At 41.6% G+C, this 19,845-nt stretch overlaps 1 protein-coding gene across 2 annotated transcripts in view; it reads left to right on the top strand.

The window, feature by feature from the left end:
* The window catches only part of cpne5a (copine Va), a 65,034-nt gene that overhangs the window by 13,752 nt on the left and 31,437 nt on the right, over window positions 1-19,845 (top strand). Inside the window, exons 4-8 of one of the 2 annotated variants that reach the window (XM_071919856.1) lie at window positions 3,464-3,567; window positions 4,770-4,809; window positions 5,841-5,855; window positions 6,040-6,116; window positions 19,095-19,158. In XM_071919856.1, coding sequence (XP_071775957.1) covers window positions 3,464-3,567; window positions 4,770-4,809; window positions 5,841-5,855; window positions 6,040-6,116; window positions 19,095-19,158 — 300 coding nt within the window. The remainder of the gene's footprint in view (window positions 1-3,463; window positions 3,568-4,769; window positions 4,810-5,840; window positions 5,856-6,039; window positions 6,117-19,094; window positions 19,159-19,845) is intronic. The other variant, XM_071919855.1, reaches the window with a different exon arrangement.

Here is a 19,845-nt window from a genome sequence, read left to right as displayed (position 1 = left end):
TTGCAACTTTGTCTTTAAACCAAGGTGCATGAACTGGAAATACATAACTAGAAAAGGAATACATTCAGCTACTCTTGGAGACCAATGGATGTCAAAAACTTTAATTGATGCAATAAAAACCAACGTTTCAGCAACATGCCTTCATCAGGGTGTAGAGGTAGTTAGACACAGATGAACACACACACACATACACACACACACACACACGTACACACACACACACACACACACACACACACACACACACAGACACACATCAGACTAGCGACATCTGATCTGAACCAAAATCATGAATGGATTGACTTTCTAGGAGATGAGATTCAGCTGCTGTGTTCTCTTTGCAGCTCTATTTTATCTTGTTGCAATGTTAATCATTGAGAACAAATTAAATTCAAGCATGGTGGTTGATTATATTTCAGCTCAGGTTTCTTTCAAGGGAGGTCAGCTGCCCTTGACCCTGTAATTTGTACTCTGATCCTGGTAACAACCTGGCGGCATTCCTTTGTAAATCCAAAGAATTGTTTTATCAATGAACGTGAATGTTATGGAAGTTCACCTGGTTTTCTCATTATATCAAAATCTTTTCTCGTTATCATGAGAAACAGGATCAATCATAATATCAAGATTTAAGAATAATGAGAAAAAGAGCTAAGGCAATGACACGGATACTTGATTTAATCCGCTTTTATTTTCTTCCTGGTTTGAGGCACTGGGAGATATTGATGTCTTTGAGTAATATAAATGGAATTATCATTAGTTTCTCTACACTGAGCCCCAGGATCAGGCAGTGCGTCCCTGAACCTGGCTCTGTGACTGGCAAGGCGCGGCAGAACCATACAGTATTATCTCAGTATTTGGAGATTCTCTTCTCATTATAATGAGAAAAGATTACATAATAACGAGAAAGATCTCATAATAAAGAGAGAAGATCTTATAATAACGAGATCTTTATCACATAATAATGAGAGAAGATCTTGATATAACAAGAAGAGATATTATTGCAAGGACAGATCTCAGAATAATGAGAAGAGATCTCCATATAATGAGAAAAGAGCTCAATATAACGAGAAAAGATCTTGTTATTATGAGATCTGATCTCACAGTTAATGAGAAAAAATCTTGATATTCTTATTATATCAAGATCTTTCTCGTTATTCTTGAGAAGACCTGGTGAATTTTACTTTTTGTCATGATGAATGGAAAACGCCTCAGTAGAATATAGATGAGCATCAAGCATGTGTACAGTGTACAGTCAGGAAAGCCTCCCACACCTGTCACCACTGGCTAATCTGCCCCCCTTGCTAAACCCTTACAAACTGTGGGTGCAGCCTCGAAATCTCTCCCTCTAAAAGAGATATGGGCTTGTGCATTTGGTGCAGGCAGATGGCTTTGTGAGCAGCAGTCAAGCTGTGCAGAATTGATAAAGCTAAGCGTCTCTTTTGCCCCTCTGTCATGTAATGTGTTTTTGTCCTCCCCAGAGTAGATATGGTTGGTCGGAGCACCTCTCACTGTGCCACCAAACGCCTGTAATCCAATTACTCTTCTGTGGGAGAGACTCTCCCATCGGCTGCTAGTCATTCACCCTCCGTCAAGAGAAGAATGGGGAACCAAATGGTTACAGATAAATTGTGTTTTGATTGCAGTAGGATGCCTTCATCAGCTCCACTCGAGACCTGTCGCCCCCCGTGTCTAATTTTTCTCGCCATTTGTCGTCCAATATATAAGACCGTAGCTTCAGCGCATCATTCTGTTACCACATTACTTTCAAGTCATAATCTTCAGCTCTGCGTCTGTAATTACTCTCAGTCCATGACAGGTTTTCCTCTTTCCTCTTCTTTTACTCAGCCACACAGTCACCACTGGATGTTAATGTAGTTGTGGCGGACGCAGTATGACCTCCCTAACGCCAAAAAAGCCTGGCCTTTCCACTTAGTCAAAGTCCTCGGCGTGAATCTTTATACCAAGATGAATTCCCTGACAGTCTAGCTCACACTTCATTCTAGTTAGGGTTATTGGATGGCAGCGACTGCACACAGCCAGTGCCCAGATATCCCCTCAGCAGGTTTTTTGTCTGGGGCTTGACAGCTAATTGTAGTGCTTTGCTGCCGTGTCTCAGCTGCCCTGCTGTGCTCATGCCAAGGTAGGAATAATATGTGGATCGGGAGGTCTGTTATTTCCTTGGGTGGCAATTCTTTGCTCTGGTGCTGATTCTTCTTCTTTGGTTAAGTTTGGCTCGAGACCAAAGTGAATATGCTATCGGCCCCCTGCCACCAGATTCGGCCCCTGTCACTGAAATATACTTTCCCTGTCCGCTCTGAAGAGTCTCACTGCTTCTGCAACTACTGGAATGGAGCTCGCTCTCTGACAAGAAGAGAGGCGCAGAGAAAGAGCGAGAGAAGAAGTAGAGTAGCACAGTAGTTAAACTTTTATAGGCTTAGGCACACTTTCATGTTTGATGGCAGGTTACACTTCAGCAAACCCAGTCCGTCAAACTGTCACATGTTACACACAATCCTACTTGAGTGCCTTTGCATTAGCATAGGCGTCCATCCGTTGAAAGTGTTCTCCTACTCCAACTTGGGTATGTGCAGCTCCCCTGTCAGGAGCCATTGTGAGTTTTACCACCACCGGATGTAATCACACATTTGTGAGCCTGCCGTGATCTGATGCCACTGTAATCCTGCTGTTTCATCTCCTCATTAAGCCCTAACACTGCTATTATTAATTCACTGTGTCAGTTTATGGTAACACTTTCTACTAGGGATCATTTATTTATGCAGCTCAACGTCAGTTCTCTGACTATGAATTATTCATTTTGGATACAATCAGTGTGCATGCGTGTGTGTGCGTGCGTGTGTGTGTGGGGGGGGAACTGTAACACTCTCTCTCTGTTGATTTGTTTATCAGCACAACACCTCGTCAGAAGGTCTTACTCTGTAACAATAACAGGTCTTTTTTCACCGTCTGTGCAGGCAGCTTCCCATTTCCCTGTAAACGCCACGGAACAGGAGATAGTTTGCCATCTCGCTGCCGTTGTGTCAGCTCCCATGTGTACCGACAAAATGTGGAAGTCACTCTTTTTCTCCGTCTTTGTCTCTTTACCCCCCCCCCGCGCCCTCTGCCCCTTGTCTGAAAGAGGGTGCGAGAGCCATGATGGAGTGAATGCGGTATTAATTAAACAAGAGTAATTGTACTCAAAGTGGTTTCCTCAGGCTTGCTCATCACCAGCACAATAAGAAGAGGTGGAGAAGAAGAGCTGACTGCATGTGATCATCGGCTTCTGTTAATCAAATCTGAGCTTATCTGATGCCGTGGATTCACACGGCTGTGGGGAGAAGATAGAGGGGGTGGGGTGAGGTAACAGAGCAGCGCATGTACTTTCTGAGCGACTGCATGATGTGCCATCTCACATCTCTGCATCTTCGTTGTCTGTATGTCTTCCTCTGTTTTGGTTCTGATCTAGTTTGGGAGAACAGAGGTGATAGACAACTCGCTAAACCCAGACTTTGTCAGGAAGTACATCCTGGACTACTTCTTTGAGGAGAAGCAGAACCTGCGCTTTGACGTGTGAGTTATTCCATTTGATCCAGTCCTCTGAGGACGCACCGAGGTGTGTGAGTTTCAGATGTGCCGCCCGCTTCGAACCCAATCTTCCAATCCCTCATTTTCTCACCACAAGCTTAACATCTTCTCCCTTCATTTTCTCTCTCTCTCTTGCTCTTTTGTCCACTCTCCCCCTCTCTCTCTCTCTCCTGTTCCTCTCTCTCTCATTTTCTCTCCCTAATTCACTCCTCTTCCCCTCGCCACCAACTCAGCTCTCTCCTGAGGAATTATTCATTGGCGCAGTGTCTCAATAGTCATGCGTTGAAGGGAGATTGGTATAAGGGTGATAAATATTTCATATAAAGTTTTATCCTCAATCTCCCTGCTGCTAAGCAAAGCAAATGTCTGAAACCATGTCCCATGAAAGACTCGCAAAGACCCCTGTCCTCCCTATTCTCCCGGATAGCCGCCTTTTTCCTTTTGAAAAGGCCAGACCAGTGAGAGGGTCAGGAAGGTGCGATTTCATTTTGAGATATCCGAGAACAGAGTCACGATCATTTCCTTGACTCTCTCCTCATCATCCACTCAACAAGAAAAAGATATGTTTTTAAAAAGCCTTATGTTTTCTTTTCTTTTTTTTTTTGCCTTCGAGCCTGAACAGAGAACAGAGTCCCTGGTGGACTTCCAGGATGTATCCAGGATCTAGTTGAAGGTCTCTGAGGATTTTTAGACACTTAATGAATTCATTTGGTGCGCTATCATGATACAACTCTGGGACAGGAGGAGAGGAAGTATTTCCCCTCACAATTAGTGTTACTCATTTACATCTCTCTTTTATCACAGAGGTGGGAGTGAGGGCATGCTGGGGTTTAATTACTTCTACATTAAGTTTGACTGGCAGATGCTCTAAACTTTCACTGCATTGCTACATTGTTTCAATTTGATCCCCAAGGCATGGTGAGGAAATTATATTCATAAACTATAGAATGACTTCCCTAATTAACTGTCACATTATTGCTTACATTTCTTTTCTGGGCCATTCCCGTTGCTCCCTGGCTGACCCAAGCGTGTGATTGACAGGCAGCAAATGTCCTGCATCAGCCAGTATTTTTTTTATGAGAGTAAATAATTAAAGTGTTATGGTTCTTTGGTCTTGTTCGGTCTCCAAATGTTTTGCCACACTTTACTTTTGCCTCTGTGATTTGTGCCCTTTTTTGTGATTTCAGGTATGATATTGATTCTAAAAGTCCAGATCTAGCAAAGCATGTGAGTGAAAAACTTTTAATTTTGTGGATGCCTCACAACATATCAGGAGCTTGACTTTACCCTGATTTTACTCTTCAGTTGAATCATTATAAATGCATGACACCCACATTTTGGTTTTGTGCAAGCCAAACATTTTGGTGACATCTAAAAGCTCAAATATATTTTGGATATATTTTTGAATTATGCTTCATTTCCCAAATTGAATTCGTAAAATCAGGTATTTTATTATTATAGACCTATAATACAGTAATAGAAGTTACATTTACATTTGCTATATCCTCATGACCTTTTTTCAATAAGAAATGAAGCATTGCCTATCACATCAATATCAAAGCTTTTCAAACACATATCCCTGTATGCTATGCAGTGTTGTTTGTCATGCAGGGTTTTTCTATTATCCATTTTCAAGAGAGCATACAGTCAAAGCGATTTACATTGACCTGTTTTTGTATTGCAATTTAGACTACAAGCATTCTGCTAGGATGCACGCTGGTAAAAAAAAAAAATGTACATTCAGGTATATAGTTCATTAAGACAAATGTATGTTAGTATCATCATTTACACTAAAAGCTTTGATAAACAAACCATTACTCATACTATACAGACACAGGAAGAATATATTTGCAGCCCTTGGTTTGCATACTACCACAATATTCATCATTATTTCCACATATATATCACTGTGATGCTTTTATTGTTGCATATCCACATTGGTGTTTCAAACCCTCCATGCATTGGAAACAAACTGTTCCTTGTGTATACCTCTTCCTCTTTCTGCCTCCTTGCTTTCTTTCGCTTTCCCACTTTCTATCTCACTTTCTCTCTCTTTCTCTGAGACTCGATGACTCTGCTTTTCCCATTCTGCCAATCTGCTCTTTCACATGTCACCTTTTGCTCTTCTTTCTTGCACTTGTTTGATGACGGCCTGGTATTTGAGTCTTGTGCCTTCTGTTCCATGATATGCTCTGTTGTGTCAATGCTGCTGCCTGGTCTCTCTTTCTCTTTTCCTCCTCCTTCTCCACCCCCGGAAGCCAACCGACTTTAACGTACGTGTCTGCCTCAGATGTCCTAATTTATCACTGTACAACGCTTATATAACAATGCTTAACTCCTCATCGACTGTCCTTGTCACCCCCCCCGTGATCCACCTGAAAAACGCCGTCCCGTGCCCCACCCTACGACCCGTCCCACCCCCCACCCCCCGTGTCTTTACGCTTCCCCCCATGGCAGGACTTCCTGGGACAGGTCTTCTGTACGCTGGGAGAGATCGTGGGCTCACCTGCCAGTCGTCTGGAGAAGCCTCTCGGGTGAGTAGCAGCTCACATTTTACTATTTCAGTGTCTAATTGGTTCTTGGTGAATTACTTGGTGAAAGTAATTATTCATATGACTAGAATAGAGTCAGTCGGAACCAGGAAGAGGCCTTCACTTTGTAGGTTGAGCCTTATTCTTTCAAAGAGACAAATAGTTCAATTTGACTTGCCAGAACCCTTGAGTTTCTCCAATTCAGACATTATCAGATAATGAAAACTCACAGGCACTACGCACTGCGCAGCCCATTCAGATGTGACATGGTTTTCCCATTGGATTTCATGTGTTCCAGCAGAGATGAGATGATGATGAATATGTCTGCCTTCTAGAGCCATCTGTATAGTGCATTACGTGGCAAGATTAGACCCGTGTGCTTGGATGGGAATGGGTAATTGAACACGACCGGGGGCTTCCTCAGTGCAATTACTGTCATTATGGAAGCGATCTAGCATGGAGAGTGGATGGAAGTCAGCATGAGACACACAGCACTATCAACTCTGCTTCCACACAAATTGGGAGATATGAAGCCCTGCAGCAATTGGCATCCACAGACCTATGTGTTGCTCTTTGAATTGTGTGTGTGTGTGTGTGAGTGTGTGTGGGCGCATGTGTCTGTGCGTGGGTGTTCATGACTGTGTATGTGAGTTTATATGTCTATGCGTCTTTATGTGTCTGGGAGTGACAGTGAGTGTATGCAGGCAAATGTGGGTTTGAGAAACAATAAGGTGTGTGTGACTGTGAAGTGCAGTGTGTGTGTGTGTGTGTGTGTGACTGTGAAGTGCAGTGTGTGTGTGTGTGTGTGTGTGTGTGACTGTGAATGTGTGTGCATGTGCTGGCCTCTGCAGCAGGAGGTTTGTGTGAACAGCAGGGCTTTGGTGTCGACCGTGAACCCTGCCAGGGACTGGTGGCAGTGGATTATAGAGCTTGGTGCCCTTCAGTGCTGAATAAGAGGATGAGCAGGATCAAGAGACGCTGTTTCACCAATATGCTGTAAACTAGGCTTCATACTCCACATCAGAGACAGGCAGGAGGCTAAGGAGCCCAAAGCAGAGACATGACGGACAAAGGTATTGATTATACAGCTTCCAGCGGGGCACCTTGATCAGCATAGAGGCTAGGCGGTGATGCAACGGCCAATTTTTGCTACAGCAGAGAGCGATGAGAGGATCTTGTTGCCACTACAACCTACTTTACAGTTTATCGACTGAAAAGACGAGCCTCATGAAAACACTCACTTGTGGTGCTATTAACTGTTCAAACAGCTCTCATGTCGGGGCAATTCAGCCGCAATTCAGCAACTCCAGAAAAGTATAGGTTTCCTTTTGATCTCATGGTATTTTCAGCAGGATTTCTATTCCCACCCGTGAGCAACATTCAGCTGAGGGTCTGGGTTTTATTCAGGTCTATGCTTTTTGAATAGCTAAATAGTATCCATGGGTAATAGAGTTTTCCTCCTTTCTTATGATGGAGGATTGCTCAGAAGTTGTTTAATGGCTATGTGCTCCACTTCCTTGTCCATGCATCCTGACATGACAGTGCCTCTCTGTAGTGGGGCTTTGAGGAGTGGCTCCTCCAGGGACTGAGGAAATCTGTTAGCCATGCTTAAATGAGCCCTCCCAAGGCACACTGCATCCAATGACCTGCTTAAGAAGCACATCAGTACCCCTGTCCCTACTTTCCACACTTCCTCTCTCATTTATTCTCTATCTTTCCATCCGCCAGATTCTCTCTTTTTTTTCTAACTTGACCCCCTTTCTCCATACTGTGTTCTCCATTTCTTTCCATTTCCCTCGTTTTCTCTCTCTCTCTGTCCTTCCCTCCTCTCTCTCATGGTCTCTTTTTGTCTCTTCCTTCCTCTTCCTTACACAACAATGACACACACACACACACACACACACACACACACACACACACATGAATGCACACACAGTCTCCAACACTCTTTCTCCTTCATGCAAGCAGAAACATAAGCAGCTACACACGCTTGGCTCAATAATTTACCACAACCTCCTCTGAATATGTATGTACTACACAGAGGGACAAAGGTAATGTTCTGGCGTTCACTTCCAAGTAAATTACCAATGATCTTTTTGTCTTGGGGAAAATAAGAGGTCGGATGAAATGTATTGCTTTTTCCACATGCTTATATTAATACAGAAACGTATGCTGATGGATGGAATACGAGCTATGAAGCACTAAAATAATATACTGTAGCTGACAGAGTGGTGCAAATCCTTCTGTTTACAATCTGGTTTTAATGAGAGACATATGTCAACGTTATTGGTAGCTGAGGGAATGTATAGCGGAATGATTAACTGATCATGCAGGTGAATGGCATCTTTTACTGGAAAAAATGTGACACAACTCTCATGGCTGTGATCATGTGTATAGGCGTGGGAAGGAAGTGTAATGAGATTGTATAGGTAACATGATAATAGAGTTCATTATGTTGATGGAAGTAACCTTTTATGTTTATATGGGAAATTATACCACACACTAGAGCATATGAATGCAATACATTAGCATGTTCAGCCCATTACTGTTACTGTGCCCTCCCGCTGTATGCATGAAGCAGGCAATGAGCCATAAGCAAAACTACAGTGGAAGTCGTGGGTGTGCTGGCTGTGCCCATGGGAGCCGAGAAAAAGGGATTTGTTGAAATATAGCAAATAATATAAAAAACTTGCAAGATGAATTGAACACACTGTGAACCGGTTTTCTTAGTTCACATCAAAGGCTCATCTGTGCTGCATCCTACCTGTGGGCTATCCAGGGAACCTCCACCACACCTTCATCAAAAGGATCCAATTTTGTCTTCCAGTTTTCTGTGAAACACTGCATATCAAATGGATCCTGATTTTAAAAGATTTGCTCAGTGTAGCCAGTTTAAGAAAAATTGTTTATACGCTTGCACTACGCAATTCACTTTTTATCATCTATTTAGGCTATAAAGCGTGAATTGTTCCAGTGCACTTCATGCCTCTTTCGCTTTTCAGCTTACATGGCAGATCAGCATCTGTTTCTCAGTGACATGTCAGGAAAAAGAAGAGCTATAAGCTGTATCCCTACAATGATGCAATACCCTAGATAAATCTGTGCACTGCTTAATTACAAAATAATTAATTTAGATGATTGTAATGTTTTTTTAGGTAAGTTAAGTTTTTAAGTTAATTTCATGGACTGCTAGGCTGTACCATGGATGCTTCATGGAGGTATAGGACGTTTCATGCAATATTCAAATGATGCCTCTTACTTTCTGATTTGATTGATTAGACCTTGTCAGTGTGATAGTGTATTTTACCTTATTTCACTCAAGTCTTTCTTTGACAGATCCTGAGCTTGGAATGACAAGGTTCTATCTGAGTAGAGTGCAGTTTTGAGATAATGTGCATCCAAGTGTTTACATCCCAGCTGGTAAAAGTGTTATGTAGTGAAATCTGTCTTTATAGCTCAACAAGGCATGCACCCCCATGGCACTCTGAATACAATATATCAAAATCCTAGGATAATTAGAAATTTTATGTTTTTTAAAGAGGGCCCAAACAAAGATAGAACCTTATAACTCTGTAAAGTCAATCTGGGTTTGGTTCTATACGGTTCTATAACCAGTTTCAATGGGAAACTGGATGAATATGATTTAAAATAACACACACTGTTTTGAAGCAAATTAAGACTGGATTGCATCACATGAAATCAAATTTGGTATAGTATTTTAGATATAATCTCATTTTCTGCACAAGTTTTTAGTACTTGTTCACTGTTGTTTGCATCTTGCATGACAATTTCATGAGGATGAATCGTATACCCTCTTCCTGCTCTTTTTTCTCCCTCGATCCTCAACCCTCATTGTCACATTTCTTCCTTTTCTACTGGATGTGGCTGCTGCTCTACCCCGCTCTATCTGTCTCACTCCTCTCTGTTGGTCTGTGTTTCTGCTGCTCTCAACCTAATTCAATATAAGTTACACACCCATCTCTGTTTCTGATAGGAATATTCATTCAACATCAAATTGGCTGACTCAGTCTGTCTGGTAGCCACTGGACAGGAGTTAGCTCATATTACAATCACCTACTGAAGATACATCAGTATATAAAGAGACATAACCTGTTAGGAAACAATAATGATTATTCTAGGCCATCTGATGTTAGGCTCTGTAGGGAGAGTTAGCTATCTATGCTAGCTAGTACATCAGAAAACTAACAATTTAGTTGGTAAACCAGCTCACCAGCTCAAATCCTCACTTACCCTTCAGTATTAGCATGAAAAAGTGGAGCGATATCGCCATTAAAGTCACAATGAAACAGCATTTTGAGCATCTTGCTTCCTTAATGTGATGTAATTCTGGTTGAAACACAATATTGGGGCGGGACATAAAGGGATCATTCAAAAGTGTAAACCAATGGGATATCAGTTCGGGAGTGAATGGCAGTTTTATTTGATGGGAACGGCAGAGGGGCTGGATTATTCAAAATTCTGTGATGGTTTTATTGGTTGAAATTTTTATATACGCCTCCTGGTACACGATGAAGTCGCCACTAAAGATTTTTCATTTTCCAGGAAGTAAAAGTAATGAGATTTTGATATAGAAATACAATAAAATAATGTAATTTTTGGTATAAAATGTCAAATAGGTGTGTGGTGTAATAGATAGAATGAGCTAAAAAGGCAAAAAAAATCATTTTCCATTTCAGTATGACTTTAACTTTAAAACTCTTCCTTTGACAGGATGTGGATGAAAAGCTTTTGATTGGTCCTCACTGAAACATTAAAGTTTGTGATTGGATGGGAATTAGAATCTTGAAGTACCAAGCTGAAATGCAATATCTGGCATAGCTATTTAAAAAAAAATAACACCACACTAGCAACGTTAAAAGATTAAGAATCAATTTTGATAAAAAATAAAACCAAAAACAGATAATTCCCAGCTCACAGGATGATAAACGACCTTGTTAATTAGCAGAGCTGTATGAGCTCGGCAGAAGTTTACTCAGAGAAAACTGAAGCGGAAAGCATCGTTTGTCTCATCTTGACTTCAGAGACTCACAGTTCTTTTAAAGTTGTTGGTTAATGTACTTGGCTGTCCGACTCCGGGCTACGCAGCGGCTGTTCCTCCAAGATGAGAAAGAAAGAAGAAAAAAAAAAAAGTGCTCTGCAGATTTAAATAATGAGTGGGGGAGAGTGAAATTCATTTTTTTTGTGAAACTGGAAATCCTTTAGGTATTGTAAGTGGAGTGAGGGAAGCGGGTACAGGGTTTCTCACCATATTTATTGCAGTATTTGTCTGTATTCTTTAACTGGGAGGGTGAAGTGCTTGAGACGGCTTACAGTAATCAGCATCCTTTGCCTCGGGACATCACACACAATTAGAGTATTCTGCTGCCTCGCTAAATGCCAATTTGGACTTCAAGGCTGAACACTAACAAGGGTCCCTCTCTAATAATCTGTATTCCTGCTTAGGTGTGGAAAAACTACAGCCTTGCTGATTGTACAAGATCCCTTTTTGTCCAATGCAACGGGGATTTTTTAGGAACCATTTTGATTCCATAAGATGCAAATAGCTTGCACTTTCACCATAGGAAACTATCTGCTTCCGTTTTTTTTGTCCTCCTGGCCTTCAGAATCTGACATTTAGTTGAATTGCTTTGTTTATGACTCTTGAAGGAATTTGGCTGCACAATCTAGAAATCTTCCAGGGCATTACTTGCTATGAAAAGAATTTTTAGTACACACAGTGATTGTTAAAGGGTAGGTTTTTAAAGCACTGTAGATAATAGTGCAATACATTTATTTCCCCGTACTTATAATGGGGGGCCTCAGGTGCAAGAGCCGGCAAGGACAGTGGAGGTTTTTACTCTGCAGATAAGCTTAGCTGATTTGTTTTGCACTTAGAGCAGACACTGTTCATTTCTGTCATGGCCACAGGCTGTCATCTCCCGGAAAGGTGAGAAAGAATCCCTGCATCCCCATCGCCTCGGTAAGAGCGCTCCGCTGCCCCAGCTCAACACCTTTATGTTATTAATCTATTCAGCAGCCAAAACAGATCTGTCCACAGGCAGAAGGCAATCTATAGTCAGTCGTAACCACGGCAGAAGAGGTCAAGGCGACCCTGTGTAACATGATTACAGATATGAATTCCATCAGTCACTGCCCAGCGCCAGGTGAGGCGGCCAAAGGTGCGGCGGCCTCCTGACACTGTGAGGATATGAGAAATGAGAGACGACTGTGTTTTGATGTCATGCACTCACAGAGGGAAAGTGGTATAAAATGCTACCTACATCATACGTTTAATATCAGTGTGCCTGTCAGAAAGTGGGCATCTCTTTTGGCCTCTGATAGAGTAGGATGTTCTGTTCTTGCCGGGGGGAAATTGAAATGGGCGTCGGGCAGCTTGTTATGTCCTCTAGAAGAGGGAATGTCTTGTTGGCAAGAGAGAACAGAAGAAGGGAAGTGAGTGAACTCACTGTCATGACTTTGAGTAGTTTTAGTCCAAGAATGAAAGAGAAAGTATCTTTCTGATTGACAGTTCCACTTAATCCTCTCCTTCACAGTCAAAACGTTTTTTAGTGCTTGCAGGTGGTTGATGAATGGCTCATTTATTTAGCCTGACAATAAATCAAACATTGATACAGTCATTAAAGCCCTGTACCATAATTTATGTAATCAAAACTTCAACAATCTCATTACATCTCTGAAATATTACTTAACACATTTCAAATTTAATTGTATTTCATATTGAGTGTTAGTAATTAGTGGGTACATAAGTGGCTCCAAAATTCCCAGAAATGACAGGCTTAGTTTCATTGTTTGAAGTTGTGATAATGAAGCTAGAATATCCAGTAAATAAGAGTCAAGAGGTTACACAACATGACTGCAACAAAACAAAGAAAATGTGATGATTATTTATCTATCTATCAAGTCTTTGGTATTGCATAAAAAGGTAATGATAATACAATGAATGACGTAATTACTTAGTTGAGATATTTACAAATAATTGTGTTCAGCGCGGCAGTTCAAACAAAATATATCTCTAACCTTGTCAGCAGTTCTAATGGCTTGCACCTTTCTTTCCACTGGCAAAAAAACCAAAACTGAACGTATTCTTTGCTCTCTGTTGTATATCCATTTTTCACCAGCTGACATTTTTCTGCAGCAGATTTTATGCCTTATTTACTTTCTTTGTGCACATTCTAACAAAGCTTCAAAGAGCTTAGCACAGTTTGCCTGTAGCTACCTGCTTTAAACCCATACAGAAGCTTCTCTCGCAGCGCCAGTACGAAGCCGCTCTCTCTTGCTCTTTGAGAAACTACGTATTCTAGTGTCCTTTTGAATTAGCCGACTGCACTTTTCATCCCCTTTTTTAATCCTGGTGAGGTGAAGGATTATGGCTGTTTATCGGTGTATGAAGATCAAGGGGATTAGGGGTATAATCCCATTTGAACCCACATAGAGTTTTGGCAACCTTGTCTAATTCTGTTCTACTATGATCTGCCCACTGCCCCAAACATTTACTATGGCACAGAGCCAGATTATCAGTCTACCCTCCATCTCTGTTTATCTTTGACTCAACTCAAACCAGTCAGATGCTCATTTACCCAAATCCCCTTGTCATCCAATGAGATTCAGCAGATTCACTGACCTGGCCTATCTCATTGAAATAAGGTTTTATTACATTGGAAATCACAGGTTCTTATAGCGGTGCTTGTGAACAATGTATTTGTCTTATTCCCATCTAGGTGTGAAATTGCAAAGTGAAAATCTTCTTAACGTGGTAGCATTGCCTGCATTGCATGATGCCTAGTAGGAGAATATGTAGACCCACACTACAACAGCCGAAGCAAATAATTTTGTTCTTGTTGCATATTATCGAGCCTGGAGCCCTCCCCCGCTCTCATATGCGTGACACGTTGCAGCGTTGTTAAATATCAAGACCATTTCTCATCCTAATGACCTAATGTGAACAGCATCAACAATTGCTTCCTTCTCCCTCTCCTGACTTTAATCTCACCAACCTCCATTCACCCCACCTTTATGGTTGGTAATGGAGAATATAGCAATTGTGAATCACTATTTCATGACGGCAACCACCTCTAGAGAAGGTATTATAGTGGCCATACATTTAGCCTGAATATCCATAGTACAATATGTCATGCTTTGATGCTGTTTTTTTTTTTGCATAAATGACTTGAATGTGCTCTCTCCTGGAGAGAAAAGGACCCAACGTCCTGCTTGGTATTCTGCAGAACAACAAAATCAGAAACTTCAGCCAAGTAATTGTTGTGATGCTGAAATACGCTCCTTGATCTCTTTCCATTCAGTTGATCAAATAGAGAAACTGTCAAGACCTGTGGCTAACTCTCTGTTACAGTGAGAGCCAAACACACAAGAACGGAGCAGCTCTTTATTGGTATGACTTTCCTGCTCTCCAGTCCCTCCCCGGTACAGGCAGCCATCATGCTACAATGCCCGGATTTCATTTCTGTCTCTCCTTATTTGTTTTCTTTATGAAGTTTTGTTTGATCCTCTGGGTTTCTGTAGAGAGGGAGGAACAGTAGGGGAGCTAGCCTCACTGACATAATGCTAATCTGACTGTGAATATGAAACCCACCTGAGGTTTTCAGGGAACATCAATACACATCATGGACTTCAACTGGCAGTAGGCTGGTCAGGACCATATTGCAGAGTGTCTGTTGGGTGCCAAGGGAAGCCTGCAACTGACTGTATGAATTATAGAACGCTTTGAATAGTGTTAACTACTTAGCATGTGGTTAGTCCTGTCACTACGCACCTGTATTGCTGAGATGCTTGAAGCCCTAATGCCTTTATTATATCACATTAACGATTCACCAGAAGCACAGAAGCCATGGATGATAATAGGCAGTCATTAGTCTTCTGAACAAGACCACCTCATGAAAATGCTATGCAATTGCCTGCGCTTAACTCGCTGAATTGTGATGTCATTACCGCTCCTGTAAACTCCGCTTTTGTTCCTCTCAGTTGATTGTGTGTTGCATCAAATCTTCACAATTGCCAAATGGAATTGCGTAAATGCTTAAATGTTCTATGCTTCAAATATAGATGTTAATCCCTTCACTCATTCAGTCGCTCTCTTCAGTCTGAACTGGGACCAGGTCTTGGTCAGTGCTCCTCAACCTGGGGGTCAGGAGATAATTGATTATTTAGCCAGTAAACCAGCCAATAAATCAGAGTGCAATATTTGAAATTATATTTTTCTTTTGGCTGGTTGGGTACCAAAACTCAAAGGCAGTGAAGCAGCTTTTGGATACTTAACACACTTGTATCATCCACTCTTTAATGTATTTGATCCAGTATTATTATTGTGAATATCATCTGCATTGTAGCAAACCCCTCTAGATTTGAACTAATTTATACCAGTGTTAAGCCAGCCAGAGTCAAAGAAATTGAATTCAAAATAAACCCTCATTGATAAACACAAGGTACCAAAATGAAAATTAAGAATACATTTGAGGAGGAGTCTGTAGTAAATGACTGTGTTGCTGGAGGCGCTATGAAGCAGCTGTTCGCTAATTGATATGGAAATGTGATAAATGACACGCAGGAGTAAACCTCTTGCTTTCAGAGTCAACGTCAACAGCTACAAATTTATAGCGAATAAATGCATAATTCTACAACAGTTGATTTATGTTGTTTTGATGTCAAGTAAACTGTAACAGTGTTGGCTGTCTGTGCGAATGCCTTGCCCAGAAGAGTCGCTGCATCAGTACGTCCATGTCAGTGTCTTCACTGACACTGAGCTACTTTCCTGTCTTTCCTGACTAGAGTTGTTACATTACTGTCACAATATTAGAAATAGAAATTTAAATAGCAATTACTCTACCCAGTTGATTGTAATTTATTAATATTGACCAAGTAGTGTCATTGATTATCAGTTCATGATGAAATGTGAATAAACCAATGATGAATACAATATTTGATTATATCTTCACACAAACCCATCCCATATTACGTTGTCACAACATGCAAACTACCAACTGACAATGTTACCAACTTACATCATAGCAACGTAACATTTCACATTTCCGGTTGTGATGATGTAAGTTGTAACGTCGCCCCGATGAAACTTAGGTAATCTGTGGTGACATCATTTGTTAGCTGGAAGGGCCCCCATGTTAAACAGCACAAGATATTTTCTTGTTGTTTGAACATAGTTGTTTAAATATTCAAATGTTCGAGCAGCAGCAGAATCAATGGGGAGTGTGAAATATGACACAGGTGTACATGAGCAGCTGATTGAGCCCAACATTGCCTTGGAGCAGTCAAGCTCACGCTGTGCATCAGACTTGAGGTCTTGTTCGTAGCAGATAGCCCAGGAAATGGGACAGTGGCAACACATTTCACATAATTTCATCATCAAAGCATTCCCCATTGAGAAACAGTCAGTGAATGAGTGGTGAGCGAGGAAGGCCTCCTGATGCAGGACACTTCATATCACTAGCAGCCACACCTCTATACTGAAGCTAAGAGAACCAGCAGAGTTAAAATGAAATATTTGTTATTCTGTGCGATAAAGTGGAACTTGTGTGTCGGACATAAAAGACAGAAACTGCATTAATCCGTTCAGTGCTTGCTTGCTCTTCATGTTAGCTGACCTTTGCCACAGAAAACTGCTGCCCTCAATAATGCATGCCTGATTGAAAAGACCACTGCCCTTTTTGGTACCTTTTCTCTCCTCTGCTGCAGGAATTAGTGGTGGGGGGGGTGGCCGTGCCAAAGATTGACCTGTCTGTAGCTGAAATTTAGCCCCTCATTGGATCTCATTTCCCAGTTTGATAGTAATATCGGTCCTTGTCGTGACCCGAGGGAGATGGCTTGACCTGTCGAGTGTGTAGGGTTTACTGCCCCCACAGGTAAAGGCGTTTACTGCCTATTTGAGGCATCATCAAGCTGCGTGGTGGCGACTATTGAAACATCAATAATTCAAGGACAGTTAATTCACCTTGAGATTGGTCTCTAAGGAGCAGGAGGATAGGAGCCTGACAGAATGAAGTGTGCCTGCCCTCTGAGGGTGTGATGGCTTCATTTTGCACTCTTTATGTGCTGAGATACTTCTAATTCTTTGGCACATACTGATAGATATACAATAGTTGTAGTCGATGCTTCGGTCAGTGGATTTCGATTGAGATATTGATCAAACCTGATTCATCAGGAGGCACAGTTACTTCATTGAGCATTATATGTGCTATGGGTCTGGGAAACCTCAGAGAGACCAATGAAGGTTAATGGAAAGGCCCCTTACTGTGTTTTTTAATAACACTTAAATCACTTGGGTCCCGCACAGGCAGATAAGAAGGAGGAAATCATGCTCTATCTACTAATATGTCCCTTGGCACGACTGTTGTTCTGCCGTTTCAGGTTCATGCTTTAGAGTATCCATGCAAATAATGCAAGCTTCTGCTGCTTTAGTGAAAGACTGCCTCTCCTTTAATAGCGGTGCATTTCCATTGATAGGTACTGTCAGTCAGATCAACTGTCACAGCTTGATGAGGATCTGAAGCAAGGCTGACCTTCTAATGATTGGTCTCCAGCTAGGGCCGTGGCAGGACTCCCGTGTAATTTCCTTCTTTATCCGGAAAGATGACACAAGCGTCAGCAGCTGGAGTGCTACTGTATGATTGGAAAGTAGATATCCTGTCTTGCTCTGTGTGTTGGAGTGCGGGTGGCATGGGCTCTGCCTGCTCACAGCTGCAAAGGGTGCTGAGAGGCAAGAGAGATTGGATATCAAAAAATCTCATTTTGTCCTGCTTCAAAAGATCCAGCCAAATAACATTTAGGATCGACTCTAGAGCAATGCTGTCTCTCCTTGTTAGCGTCGCTGGATTGGCAAGCTACTGGAGAGATGATGTATAGGAGAAGACATCTGGAAATACCCGCATACACACACGCATGCACACACACACGCACCCCACACAATACAGAGTTGGATCTGCATGCATGTTTCTGTTTACTGCCTGATCGAGTCAGAGAAGCTCCCTTGTGCTATCATATGTCTTGATAATCTGTTGGAGCAGGAATCAGTGGTAAACAACCACAGACCTGGGGAGCTTTCAGCGCTCAGTCTGGTGCTGGCAAACAGGGATCAGAGGGCTTCTGTGTCTCAGCAGTTTGCTTCCGTATTGCACTGCAAAAAACCCAAGAGCCTGTATCATTATTTTAAGATGCTTCAGAACTTGTTTTTACAACAGTAAAACACTACAACGTGTGCTCATAAACACTGTGACAGTGTTACTCTAACATCCCATAGCCATACTGCATTGCAACAAAGCTGCACTAAGCAAGAGTTTTATGTAAAAATACACCCATCTTATCAGCTTAAATCATAGAGTGGGGCTGCAGCAAAAAGGAGCATCCCATTCTCACTAATTGAGATGCCGTATATTTGCCGTATTTGCTGAAATTATATTTATTGGGGAAAGTGGGGAAAGGTCACTGGTGGGAATTCTTCTTGGCGTACAGAAAGTGATGAATTGAAACTTAAGAGTGAAAGCTAAAACTAAACAGTAGTTGGGTAGCAGAAGAAAGTCTCTGGGCAGCTTACCCAAAGGCAAAGGCAGCGGCAGCGGCACTGGAGCACACACTGGATAGTTCATATTTTATTTCTATTTATTTATATTTATATTTATCGGTCCTGAGAGCGTCAGTCCCCCTGTGGGTTGGGATGAAATGCGAGAAACCTTCATTGATTAAGCAGTTAGGTAGATTACCATTTTCATCTCCATCAGCCACTAAGAAGAAAACATTTAGGTCCAAGGAGTGTGCAGTTTACTGATGTTAGGTTACATGATTTTTGGGTATTGCAGTCCTCAAATTCAAACAGTTACCTCTCATTGCCATTTGGGCTGTTGACATGCAAAATTACCTTGTGCAGTTTTAAGGTTGCTCTGTAAAGAATGTTTGTGGTAAAAAAAAAAAGAATACTATTTGTTGTTTTCTTTGCAGTGGCATACCTGGAAAGAAATGTGGGACCATTGTCCTGTCTGCTGAGGAGTTGGGAAACTGCAGAGTAAGTCCTAAGTATTAACATTTTTGTTGTCTAAGTTTCAGACCAGTACATTTTTTTTTCTGTTTACAGTGTAAGTTTCCTAAAAAATGTTTGGCAGTGTTCACATGTTAGCTGAACTGAAATGCGAACCTTAAAAGACCTTGACTTCAGTAAGATATATTGTATCTTAATTGAACATATTTACTGTCGCTGGTAGATTATGGCATGTCACTATGCGATTTTATCTGACTTGCTAGCTGAAGTGAAATGAGCTGTTTAAAAGCCTTGACTTCAGGAAGATATATTGTATTTTAACTGTACATATTAAACCAGCAGATTACAGCATGTCACTATGCAGTTGCATCTGACATATGAAAATTGTGTACACAGTGAACATGCTATGAGTTTGAATAGCTACTTAATGAGCCCATGTTCATTCCAATCACTGGAACGGGCATTACCTCCTATGTGTGGTGTGTTAATCCATGAATCAGTGTTAATAGCCTGTGTCCACTAATGCCCATTGGCTTTCTCTCTGCACTGCTAAATGAAGATAGTAAATAATCACATTATAGTGCTGCCAGTGGAGCAGGAGAAAGTAGTAAGACTTATTGGTCAGAACAATTGGCCTCCCTCAGAGGCTGTAAAGCAAACCATCGAGCTGCAGCTACTGTATACATGTTTTATGATATCCTAAAGCATCCCTAA

This window comes from Centroberyx gerrardi, chromosome 14, assembly GCF_048128805.1.
Source record: "Centroberyx gerrardi isolate f3 chromosome 14, fCenGer3.hap1.cur.20231027, whole genome shotgun sequence".
NCBI lineage: Eukaryota > Metazoa > Chordata > Actinopteri > Beryciformes > Berycidae > Centroberyx > Centroberyx gerrardi.
This window is presented reverse-complemented; position numbering and strand designations above follow the sequence as displayed.